Here is a 13,704-nt window from a genome sequence, read left to right on the forward strand (position 1 = left end):
CATTCATTTGCTGTTAAATAAAACATAATTAAGTTTTTTAGTTGTGGATTTTAAATGACCTTTTATGACAATCAACATACATACAAGTATACAATCAACATGGGAGGCACAACTCAGAAGGTAACAATGAATAAACACTGACCTTTATTTCATCCTTGTGAACCTCTGCTACGTGGAGATTTTTTTTATATTTTTCATTATATGAACATACATCATACTCCTGCTTCAGTAGCAACATAGTACATCTTTGAGCACCGAATGGTAATGAGTAAGGGGTTCACTTACCTTATCCTGAAATTCAGGCCTCAAAAGTCATGTGAGTTTTATCCAATGAGAGCTAAGTCTATGTCTATATCTGCAAAACTGACATGCTACGTTCATGTTGCTGTAGCTAGCAAGTGACTTAACAGGGAGATAGACATTCTGGACAATGACATACGAAGAAGAGGTGGGAGAGGCAGTTTAACAATTAGTGACTATGAGGACCACTAGATAGAACAACCTTCCATTGAAATTGTTTTGTTAGCTCCCTTCAAATTGACTCTGCACAAGGCAAATGTGTTTTGTCAGTCAAGCGAAGACGGAGTCTTCTGCCGCACCGGAGGGAAGCAGAATCATAGTATTCTGAAACCAACAAATCAATGTGCGTCATACAGACCAATCTCTGTAATTAACATTGAAGCATATGTCCTGGCCAAAGTACTCACCAACAGACTGCTTCCATGAGTAGAGTCCTCTATCCAAAAGGATCAAAGAAGATTAACTCACTGCTTAAGATTTTCAAATGGATGGGTGGTTACCCTCGTATCACAATGACAAATGCTTTAAGTCCCCCTATAGTGTGGCCACAGCCTATGACACTTTCATAGTAGAAAGCCTCGCACCACTTGATCATCATCAACTGGATTTACAGTACACTGGATGATCAGCCTACATTAGTGAGAGAAGGGCCCTGGGGGGACAATACCCTGTCCATCATATACACATGAATTGTATCCCTTTGGAAGCACCCCCCTACCATGAGTGAGTATGTGTTCACTTTCTTGTCATGAGTATATGGAATGGCCTCTGGTGCCTTCCCCCAAACTGACCCTGCTGGAAATAAGAAATGAAAATGACACAAATGTGTATCACCAGGCCATACTTCTGTAGAGTCTAATGATTGCTCAGTGGAACAATGGAGGCTGAAGCATATTACTCTTCCCCTCCCCAATGATGGGTGGGTTTGAGGTATGAACAGGTGCCTTTTCTTTGAGAGAGCCATTTATGAGGTGAGGTTCAGTCCTCAGAAACCTAAGTTAGGGTGGCAGCAGGAACTGGTTTCCAATGGCTGATTGGAGGGGAAAGAGGTAAGAAGCTGAGATGCATGGGACAAGAGGGATCTGCTGATGCAACACAGGGTTCTCCGCCTTTCTACTGAATTGTTTGATGGGAATCTTCATGTAGTGGCGTTCTTATGTATTTGTCTTCCTTAGGGATACAATCCGATTACTGTACCAATAATGACTCTATAGTTTTGAATGCAAAGTAGTTTGTTTTGTAACTTTGATATATGCCCAATAAAGACGTATAAACAAATCCTAGCCAACAATGAACATACAGAATCAAAAAAAACAGTAACTGAAGCACACTGTCTTGACTGAAACCAAAACATAAGTTCTAGTTGGGTTAAACCCCACCTATACACTCACGACTCTTTAGTATTTCACAATTTAAAACTTTTTTCAAAACAGGGCATAATCACCAAAAACATTATTTTCTCCATACACAGTTTGCCATTTGGCTGTGTGCTGCAGAAATGTACTGAACATAGTACTTTGTTGTTTCCTTTTTAATGAGTAAATAAATATATGGTGCAATGTGCTCTGATCTGTTACTTTGTTTTCTTAAATGTCAAGTCTCTTGCTGAAAAGCAAACAAATGATTTTAGGGGCATCTCTTTTCCAACCAGAACATTTAGAACATCTACACTAACAATTTTCAGATAGATGAAAGAATACCAAATTCTATCCTTGTTCTGGAGACAGATTCATCATCGACATTTGAAAGGGCATCACATACGGAGGTCGATATCCCACAGGTCTGTCTTTTTATGCAGAACAACCGATGATTATTGAATAGTCACGGGGAGGGTGGCACAAAAAGATCCTAAAAGCAATCTGTAAATTAATCCAACAATGAATTAGTAAAGGCTAAAGGTAGTTGTCAGAGTTTAGAATTCCTCCAGAAAAATGTGTGCTGCCATGTGGAATATAAGACTATTGTACTCTGTTGTACAATGGTGTATGAGAAATGTGCAAGGTCCCAGCCTCTTGCTAAGATGGCAAAATTTCATTTTCATAAACTGAAAGAGTTCCCTAGTTCTCTCTGTAACTGTGTGTGTGTTTGCTACCAATGGACTATGGCAGATGAGAAAAAGTATGTTCAAGTATTTCGAGTACACCTATTCCTTGCTCTCAATCTTTAATGCCTGGTTGGGGAAAAAACGAGGAAAAAAAAAACCAATTGTTTAAAAAGAAGAAAAAAATAAATAAATAAAATATAAAATAAGCATTGTCGATTTAACCTTTTCGCTGCCAGGCCTTTTCCCCCTCAGGTGTCAGGCCTTTTTTTGGCTATTTGGGGCAGTTCGCGCTTAGGCCCTCCTAACGATTTGTCCACATAAGCTACCCACGCCAAATTTGCGACCTTCTTTACCAACATCCTAGGGATTCTAGAGGTACCCAGAATTTGTGGGTTCCCCTGGAGGAGACGAAGATATTAGCCAAAATACAGCATAAATTTTATTTAAAAAAATATATATATATATATAGGAAAAAAGAGCTGCAGAAGAAAGCTTGTGTTTTTCCCCCTTGAAAATAGCATCAACAAAAGGTTTGCGGTGCTAAAATCACCATCTTCCCAGCTTTCAGTAACAGGCAGACTTGAATCAGAAAACCACATTTTTCAACACAATTTTGGCATTTTACCGGGACATACCCCATTTTTACTATTTTTTGTGTTTTTAGTCTCCTTACAGTTAGTGACAGAAATGGGTGTGAAAGCAATGCTGGATCCTGGGCAGCTAAACATTTCTGAAAAGTAGACTAAATTCTGAATTCAGCAAGGGGTCATTTGTGTAGATCCTACAAGGCTTTCCTACAGAAAATAACAGCTGAAATAAAAAATAAAGAAAAACAGCCATTTCTCTCCACGTTTTACTCTAAGCTTTTCCTGAGATGTCAGATTTTCAAAAGCAATATACTGTTACATCTGCTGGACTCTACTGGTTGCAGGGGATATATAGGGCTTGTGGGTTCACCAAGACCACTAGTACCCAGAGCCAATAAAGGAGCTGCACCTTGCAATGGGTTTTCATTTTATACCGGGTATACAGCAATTCACTTGCTGAAATATAAAGAGTGAAAAATAGGTATCAAGGAAACCTTTGTATATCCAAAATGCGCACAAGATAAGACGTTGAAAAGCAGTGGTTATTTGTACATCTTTAAATTCAGTAGTCCCCATACTAGCATGTGCATTTCTCAATTAGATTACTTTTTTTTTTACACATCATCTTACATTTGGAAGGAAAAAATTTAGAGAAAGACAAAGGGCAATAACACTTGTTCTTCTATTCTGTGTTCCCCCAAAGTCTCCCGATAAAAATGGTACCTCATTTGTTTGGGTAGGCCTAATGCCCGCGCCAGGAAATGCAACACAGACCCATCACATTTTTACATTGAAAATCTGATGTGTTTTTTGGAAAGTGCCTAGTTGTAGATTTTGGCCTCTAGCTCAGTCTGCACCTACCAAACCGTTTTTGTTCCTGGGCTCAGCAGCCATCTAGGAGAACCTATCAAATCCAAACATTTCTGAGAACTAGACACCAGAGGGAGTCCCGGGAGGTGTGACTTGCCTGGATCCCCCTGTGTCTTCTTACCCAGAATCCTCAAATTTAGCTTAAAAAAATAAATCACACTATTCCCCACATTTCTCTTTGGGATCACTGCACCGGCACACATTTCCTACACCCAACGTTCCCCTCAGTCTCCCGGTAAAAATGATACCTCACTTGTGTAGGTAGGCAAGTGCCTATGACAGGGAAGAGCCAAGAACATGTCGAAATTGAGGGGGAACCAAAATGAGTTTCAAAAAGGCAGTTTGGAAAAAAAACGTGTTTAAGCTGACAAGTGGGGCAGAATTTTTATCAGTATAGATGAGACAATGCTGGGTGGCAGGAATTTTGTGGATTCCTGCAGCAGCATATTTTCTATATGAGGTGTCCAAACGGTAATGCTGGCAAATACCATGTGGAGCACCTAAAGCTTCTGTCCTTCAACATGTAAAAGGGATGCACTTCTGAAAGGCAACCAGCATGGCATGGGTTAAGGTGGAATGCTAATTAAGTCTTTGAGAAGACAAATCTACCTTGATGTAAACTGGATTCCGACATTCACTATACACCTGTAGGAGTATCTTTAGCCTCTTTGTTGACTGAAATGATAGCAAATCCTTCAAAGTCCTTGTTACAGTGGGTTAGGTGATAAGGACTCTGAGGCTCGAGTGGGTGGAAGTGGTAATTTATTTATAATCTCTGAATAATGTCAAATTTGTGCGTTGGTGTGTCCTTGTCCCGTAATGTGTCTCCCTTGTCTTTTCTTCACAGCTCCCTTCTTGACCGGCGAGGATCCTCTATCCGACTCCCCAAAGCGTACCGGAAAAGGAACGAAAGGTAAGGTAAGTCTGGGTATGGAGATATATAGATTGTAAGAGCGTTAGATTAGAAGAGAGAGACAGAGAGACAGACACGAGTGCGTGTGTGGTAAGGCAAGAACAAGATGGTGTTTACACAATCACCCTTTTTGTGTTTCACCAAGTAGAGGGGTTTTGTCTCTAAGAATTCAGAAAGGTATTGCTAGGATTTACTGCTGTTGTTGTCTCTAATGTCCTTTTCCCGGTTTTCCCCCGTGCCCTCTCTGTCCGCTCCCAGCCGCTCCCCCCTCAGCCCCTCCTCACCGTCCCTACCCTCCTCCCCTCTGTCCCAGCACTTCTGGGTTTCAAATCGCTGTCCTTTAAAAAAGGACCGTACCTTGCTCAGCCATGCCCCTCCTGGCGGTTTCTGCGCGTCTCCTCGTGGCTTCCCTCCTGCATGGGGTCCGCCGCCTTCCTGGGATCGTCGGGGTTCCCAGGTCTTCCCTCTGATTCCTCCGCTCCGCCTTCTGCCGTCCGTCTAGGGTCCTCTGCGTCTCCGTCGTCTTCCTCCTTCGCCCTCTGTAGTCCGTTCTCGCTTTTTTCTACTCCCGGAATCCGGAAATCTGGGTTCATTGGGCAGGCGCCGGGCCCCTGGTTGCCACAGCAATGGGGAATGCTCTCCTCCATCTCGCGCGGACAGCGCCAGTCGGAGGAGTCAAGAGCCGTGTCGGAGGACAACCGGCTACAGTCCTCATTGATGAGATAATGGTTTTAAATACAACACCTATATACTCAGGTAAAGTTGTAATACTGTAGAGAGCTCTAACGCCCAGTGGGTAAAGGAATGCTATATAAGAACATTAAATAAATAAAAATGATGCACTTGAGCATAAACATTTCGGTCATTACCAAGTACAAATTCTAAGCCCTACAAAAAGCCTAGACTGTGTAGGCTTTTTTCCACATGAAAAAGTCTGACTGTCTAAAAACAACCATGTCCTTCCGGAAAATAATGCACAACTCTTCAGATGAAACAGCTTGAAGAAAAGACTGCAACCTAGAATGTAGTCTTCCTCTCTGTAAGCCTGTGTCACAGAAGCCCATAGGCCCAAATGCTTTACTTCTGATTAACAGAGGCCACAGAGGATTCAAGTACAGCTGAGATAAGAGTATTAACAGGAAGACCATTTAAGTCATCAACAATCATCAACTGAAATTCCACCTACCCACAAGACATTTGAGCTCTGTCTCACTAGCCCATGCACACACCCCTGCATCCGTCACACTCACAGCCGGAGTAACTCCTTCTACATTGCCGCGAAGACCTGGAACGACCCACCGCTCCATCTTTAAACAGCACCCTCAATGGAATATTTCAGGAAGAATCTTAAGACATGGCTCTTCGACAGACGTCAAACCCACAGCGTCCAGAAACCCCTAGGGGTGACACTGCTGCAAAATACAAATAATGATTGATTGATAGAAGTAAAAAATCTTTGTGGATAATAGTTGCCAAAACTTAAAAAGGACTATCGGACTCAACCCAGAATTTGAGAAGCGAACAGTGCACTGGAGAAACCCATAAAGAAATTTCCAAATCAATCTAAGAATAGACCGCTCCTAATAAATACTTTTGCTTTTCCAGACTTGATGTAAAATCTGGGTATCGTTTTTTTTTTTTTTTTTAAATGGACTTGTCTCCCGGTTTCGAATTAAGGTAGCTGACTGGTCTCATGTGGATCATGAAGCAGCCTGCGTAAAAACTCTGTCTCCACATTTCTTTTGTCTTAAAGATCAGACACTACCAGGAAAAGATTGCAGATCACCAACCAAACCCAGATCTGTATCGCTGATTTGGACATAAGCATAAGTTTGAATCCTCCCTTTTCAGTTAAAATATTGCAGTGATGTTACCCAGTGATGTAAACATCCTTTCCCTGGAAGAAAGGATTACAGTGATAGAAAAAACATGCCTTGAGCTTCTGGGGCCGTATTATAGAAGTGCCCCAGGGGCGCAACAAACATTTAAGCCTGCTTTGTGCACCCCCAGTGCGCTGTGGTATTATAGATGGGGCCCACAAATGTTTGAACGGCCTCCTCTGTAAAGCACATACCACTGATGCACATACAGCGCCAGCGTTATCACTGGAGTGTGTTCCCTCATTTGCATGGGGCACGGAGGAAAACATGCCTTTAGAAGGCACACTCAAAGGGCGCCCCATTTAAAGTGCACTTTCTAAAGGCGGCCCTCTTTGGGTGGAGAAAATTGGTCCTAAGGACTCCCCAGACATCCCTTTGCAGGCGGCTGTCCCCCTTAATAGTGCAAGCAGGTTGCAACTTTTAAATAACTGCTCTGTATTTCTCTTAAATGCGCTGCCCTGAGGGCAGCACAAGTTCGTAGCTGCCCTGGGGGTAGCACATTCAATATAATATGGCACACTGACCTTGTCTGCACCAGGCGCACCTTTTTAAATGTGCGTCCAGTGCAAACAAAGAGAATACACTGTAATCTGTAATACAGCCCCTGGTGGCTTCGTCATAGGTCTTTCCAAGGATAGAGGGAAAAAAAGGTCACAGAGAATTGCAAAATTCTTTTAAAGTGAATTTTCTCTTTAAAAAAAAAAATCATTTTCCAGCCCTGCCTGTAAGTGCATGTAATTCCCACCCAGTTTGGAATAAAGGAGAGCAGGCCAAGAGAGCACATCCATTACCTCTTACATTTACATCAAAGTTCCTTAGCTGCATAAAAATGGAAAGCAGTTTGATACAGAGGCTGGCATTTATGCCTAGGGCTGTTGCCAAGGCACTCCGTGCACTTAGAGTACAGACATCAGGATGCAATATGGAGTAATCAAAACACTGGATAAGGCTCAAAGAGACATGCTCGACCTACATGGTGATGTGACTGACTCCATTCTGGTTTTGAATCCAATAATCCCCAAGGATCAGGGAGAAAAAAAAATCTCTTGTCTGCAAAGTAGCTGTCTGAGAATTGGCCTTTATTGAGGTCACTGCTGCTGTTCCCAGTGTTTTCTGGAGGTACAAGTGACTATTCGGTTTCAGGGAAAGACAATGTCTGAAGATCAGGTGAAGAATCTCCCTTTCCTTTCAAAGAGAAGGTGCTCCCCTTCATTGTTTTGTCAGACTCCATCATAAGTCAAATTAAGAATATTTGATTTAAGAGCACATGAAGATTTATAGCTTTTCGCATTGTGGTCTAGAGGTAAGTGATGCAAAAATAGATTCTGCATGTCAAAGTCTGCTATTCGGTGTTTAAAAAAACTGCTTCCTTTTATATCAAGGTCAAAAACTTCAACCCACACAAATAAGCCTTTAAGCATTTTCAAATGTCTTTAAACTGAAATGCTGAAGATTAATCGAATGATCAGTTTTATGAGCCGACTGCTAAAGCATAGAGCAACTGTTGTTTTTCTGTTCAATTTATCCATCCAAGTCCGATTACCGATTTCTAAAAACTGCTATTTTTAAATGATTGGTATGTATTCAGCAATAAGTTGAGGACAACAGAAGAATGAGGATCAACAGAAGGTGCATTCCATTTAGCATCTTGTTGAGGTGTTGTCGGTCTCTTACTCCCATGAGGGTAACCTGTGTCTAGAATGCTTCCAACAAGACACCCAGTCTTTTAAGCAGCGCGCAGAAAGGCATGCAAAGTCAGAGAGAGATTTTACTCCCTAGGCCTGAGTTTCTTTCACAAGCACTGCTCAATTCCGTCTTCTACAGTATCAGAGTTAAAACTGCTATGCTCAACACAATTACTGCCAAAGCTCTCCATATCCCTCCAGATTCACTGCTCACCTTTGGATTCATTTTCAGCCCCATCTCTTCACACCAGGCGAGGAACTCTGAAAGAGTATTACCACTGCTGACAGATGCAGGCTTTTGAGCGACATCCACTGCCCCATCCTCAGTGGGAGACATCTGCATAAGAAGAAGAATTCATCAGGTAAGTTTCTACACTGAGAATACAAAAGGTATTGCAGCTAGGTTAGACAAGATCAATGAATCAAAAAAATTACATAGAGCTGCAAAATATGACAGTCAAACCAATTTCTACCAATACTGAGGAGCAACAGTGGATTACGCCCCACCATCTGTGATAACTCATTTTAAAGACTCTGCTGGACTAACTACATTGAGGGGTGTGCTGCTGAGTACCGATTTGAATCCTCAAAAGGTACAAGGCAATTGTATCCTTTTGAGAGCACTTTTAAGAGAGGTCCTGGTTCTTTGCTAATTTCTTATGGGTAGACTTGGATGCTCTCATGCTCCCAACAGCCTTCTATTGAGATATACCTCAGATGGAGCAGATAAGAGGAAGCCGAGATGGCAGACACAAACTGATAGAGCGGACCGACGCTTCTCCCACTATTGCCATTATCTTGCCTCAGTAGGCGACTATCTATCTCCCAGACTCGCTGCCTGCTCTTGGGGGGCCGTGGCAGGCCCACGCGGACGGGAAGCGGCGGCCATCACCCGTCAAGTAGGCCGATTGATGAACCCTTGCAGAGACGGTGAGCACAAAGCCCTACCTCCGAGGACTTCGATCCTGGCGAATGGGATCCGGTAGCAGCAAGTAGTGAAATGCACTGCCCTGATCACATGATACCTGGTGCAAATTGGGACTGCCCACTGCCTGCGTGAGCCCCTGTTCGCTGCTTTGCCCTTCCGGCACCAGACTTCTCAGACCCTGCTCATTGGGCCAACACAAAGGCCGCCTGACGTGTGCAAGCCTCTTATGGCTGCTGTGATCACTTTGGAGCGGCCTGGAACCCCTGGCAGGTTCTTCTCAGGCCCTATGCTCAAGTGACAGGACTCACATCTCCTGAAAACTGGGCCTTCTGCCCCCTCTCCACCACAAGAGTAAACGTGCCAATCCTTGGCAGGCCGTGGGAACTGAGGAGGTGCTCGCCCACATAACATGCCTCATTAAGCCCTTGGACACCACCTACTAGAGTGCACTCCACGGCCACCTCCACCATTAGGGAGGAGCACTGGAAGCCTGCCCCTGCCTCAAATCAGCCTCATTAGGCACAAGAGACATACCCTGACAGACATGCGGCTGACTGAAGAATGAGGGCCTGGGGCAACCACAATGACGGATATCCTCTCTATCAACATCATGTGGCCCTCAGCGGAGGGGCATTAGGAACAGCCTGTAACGTTTCAGTTCTTTCTTCCTGCTCTCCCTGGGGCACTGGTGACTTCCTCGGGAGCCTCCTCCCCCACCCACCATCGCCCTCCCATCTGTCCCCTTGGGGGTGCGAGGAACCCCCCTCAGTCACCACTGCCACCACTAGTCCTGTGAACTAGCCAATATTCATGGTGTGGCCTAGCACACCTCAAGCCTTGAGCACCTGTCTGAAGCCATTGGAGGAGAAAGGCTACCTGCCGGACACCTCAGGATCACCCACTGCCCGCTGGGAACCCTTAGACATTCCTGCCCCCAGGCCAGACACTGGCACAAACCCTCTGCGAATTGAGGGGTTCCTGCCTCTTCCTCCTGGTGATCAGAAACCACCATTATTCTTAGGGAGATAGGCTCCCATCGACCATGAGATCTGCCGCCCACTGTCTCACACTACAAAACTTCACTACTACACTATCCCTGCCTCTCTGCGGCCTCTCCACACCACCTTGCTCTGCTGCAGGGGCACACCAATCCAAGAACCACTTGATCTGGACCTCTCGGGCATGTACTACGCCATCCACTTTGCCAAATCCTTACTAAGTACACACATTCTCCAGGAACCCTTCCTCCAACTTCACTGGACTCCTGCACCGGGCTGCTTGTGCTGAGAGTGGTCGAGACCCACCCTGACGTTCACAAACAGGCCTGCTAACACTGTGTTCCATCATTCCTGGATGACTGGCCCTGGGCTGTGTCACAATGGTGCGGCCCAGAGCCGGCACTGCGGCGCATACTCCCGACCGTCTACATGCCTTCAGAACTCACAACATACTACTGAATACCGTGGCTGTCTCACTGACACAGAGTCCTTTACTAACAAACTCGATGTGGTCCTGGTGGCAATCAAGGGAACACATAACTCAATGGAGTCGAAAATTGACGTTGTTGCCACAGATCTCACTCTTACGAGATGACCACCAGAAGTTATCTGACAAGGTGTGCCCTGTGGAACAAACAGTAACAAACCAGACGTCCAGCCGCAAACATCACACCTGCAGACCCATCTCACCGCCCTACAGGGCAAGGTCCGTACTCTGTGGACGCTTGTGGCACTGAGGGAACATCCAGGCAGAACAACAGAGTTGTGGGCCTCCCCAAAGGAATGGAGGGAAAGGATGCAGTCTCTTACATAGACACATGGATTTGCAGCTTCTTCACCACAGATCTTTTGTCTTTGTGCTTCTCTGTTGAACATGCCCATAGGGTCCCTATGTGGCGGCCTCACCAGGCGCCCCCTCTCACCCACTGGTTGCATGCTTATTGAACTACTGAAACAGAGAACCCAACCTAAAAGAATCATGCAAACAAGAAAACCTGAGGATCGATAATGCATGGATAATGATGTTTCCAGACTATACGCTGGCTGTCCAGCATAAACGACACACATTCCTAGAGATGAAACGCAGACTGTGAGAGCACCATGTCCAGTATGTATTACTTTTTCCAACACGTCTAAGCGTCCAGTTTGATGGTAAGACTCATTTCTTCACTGGCCCTGCAGATGTCTGGTCGTGAATGGAACAGTCTGGGTTGGCGTGAAAAGGCCTCTTCTCAGAAGCTCACAAGCGCCACCATCGATGAGGATAAAGTGCAAAAAACGCACCTGACGATCATGCCCGGTGGCCTCCCGACATCCAATTTGGAAGAGCTCTTTCAGGAACACCACAGGGCACTACAGGTTGCTGCCAACTTCAGAGACCCTACACCATGCTATAACGCAGACGACAAGGATTCTGGAACCTCAGGTGACAGTGAGTCATACTTCAGAGCTCATTGCCCGAGCACTGATGATATGCTGGCAGTAACTCCTCAGACATCAAGCGATTTCCTTTGAACAGTTATGTGTCAGTATACCCATGCTTTGTCCTCATCTGTTATGCTACCCCCTTAACTGATTACCTCGATCTGCCTTCTAACTCACTGTTTTATTTCCTCTCCCGCCTTGCATTACCTGCATAGACTCCGGGAGTTGCCTGTTACGGTCCTAGGGCCCAACTCCCGCATCGTCAAGGGTACCTTGAAGGTATAGCTTCAGAACATTCCAGTACATCTTAATGCACCGATCAAAGCCTTATGCTCCCATGACCTTTTACACCCAGTTTTGCCTTAGAAAGCACAGTTGAGATGAGATAGAGAGATAAAGAGAGAGAGAGTGAGAGAGAAAGTCAATAAGTAGAACAAAGTATATGTCACCACATCCTGAAATGTGATGGCCTGTTTTTGGGCAAACGGCCTTCAGTTCCAGCACGACTGGGTTTGGACGAGGGGGGGCCTGAGCAGGCCCCACTGGTACACTTTTGCTTACAATTGGTGGAGCCAGGTCAGGGCTGGGCTCTAGGAAGTTTATTGGCAGTGCAAGAGCAAATGTAAAAGCCGGTGTCTGCACTTTCATTCCCCCAGAGCAGAAGACCAGCATGATGAAGAGGAGCTTGTAGATGCAGCTCTGTAAAGAACACCCACATCACTGGCATATAGGAGGCTGGCTTATCTACCTCTTTGGACCTGCCCCGATGACTTGAACCTGTTGATACCTTAATTTTATTCTTTGCTCCACCACTGGGCCTCATTTGGCCCCATGATCTCTCCTCACCATTGCCTCTAGGGCCCACAGTAAAGAGTCTTGCTTTCCTTTCTCATGCAGCTCGTGCCCTCTACCCTCCCCCCCTACATTTCGTGCTTTGCAAACCTTCCCCCACCCCACTGCCCTCTCATGCAACCCTAAACCTCTCCCCTTGGCCTCTCATATTGTATCTCATCCAGGGCTTTCCTCATAGAGCTCTCATGTAGGACTCAAGCCCATCCCCATTTCTATCATTTCATTGGCCCTCTCATGTCTCACTTTGTGCCTGCGCCAATGGTGTCACGAACACCATCCTTTAGCAGCTACAGAGGCTGTGGAGTTCTTGATGGGAGTCTTCTGTCTGCAACTAGGCATTCAAATGCTCATAATTAATGTGAAAGGGTGGTGGGTGAGTAAAAGGATGGATGTAATAAGGATGGCTGAGTGTAAAGATGGATGTAAGGATGGCTGAGTGAAAGGATGGATGGATGAGTGCAAAGGTAAGTGGATGGACGGGTGAAAGGATGGATGGATGAGTCAAATAATGGATGGCTGAATGAAAGGGTGGATTGATGTCTGAGTGAAAGTGTGGATAGATGGAAGGATGGATGAGTGGATAGATGCATGGATTGGTGGATGGAAGAGTTGATGGATGGTGAAATTAAAACGTGGGTGGATAAGTGAATGGGTAGATTGATCTATGAGTGAAAAGGAGGATGGCTGGATGGATTGATGAGCGAAAGGATGGATGGAGGGATGGATGAGTGAAAGGATGGCTGGATGGGTTTGATGCAATCAATCAATCAAAAAGATTTATAGAGCGAGCGGCTCACCCGTGAGGGTCTCAAGGCGCGGGGGGGGCAAGGAGGGTCACTGTTCGAACAACCATGTCTAGAGGTTCTGAAGAGCAGGAGGTCTCTGGTTTTGCGAAAGTTGGTGGGGAGGGAGTTCCGGGTTTTGGGGGCGAGTTAGGAGAAGGACCTGCGTCCTGTGGTGGTGCGTTGGATGCGGGGGACTGTGGCTAGGGCGAGGTAGGCTGATCGGAGGTTGCGTGTGGAAGTTCACTCTTTCGTTGAGGTAGGTTGGGCGGGTGTTGTGGAGGGATGTGTGTGTGGATGAGGATCCGGATTGTGATTCTCTTGTCTATGGGGAGCCAGTGAAGGGATTTGAGGTGTGGTGAGATTGGTTCGTGGTGGGGGAGGCCAAGGACGAGGCGTGCGGCTGTGTTCTCTGGAGTTTGCGTTTGAGTGTGGTGCCG

General features: G+C 45.5%; 1 protein-coding gene across 1 annotated transcript in view; it reads right to left on the minus strand.

Annotated features, from left to right (window-relative positions):
* SETD6 (SET domain containing 6, protein lysine methyltransferase) overlaps positions 1–13,704 on the minus strand; it is a 147,311-nt gene that overhangs the window by 120,979 nt on the left and 12,628 nt on the right. The window contains exon 2 of the mRNA XM_069217398.1: positions 8,494–8,616. Coding sequence (XP_069073499.1) covers positions 8,494–8,616 — 123 coding nt within the window. The remainder of the gene's footprint in view (positions 1–8,493; positions 8,617–13,704) is intronic.

The sequence above is a fragment of the Pleurodeles waltl genome, chromosome 12 (genome assembly GCF_031143425.1).
Source record: "Pleurodeles waltl isolate 20211129_DDA chromosome 12, aPleWal1.hap1.20221129, whole genome shotgun sequence".
NCBI classification, from domain to species: Eukaryota; Metazoa; Chordata; class Amphibia; order Caudata; family Salamandridae; genus Pleurodeles; species Pleurodeles waltl.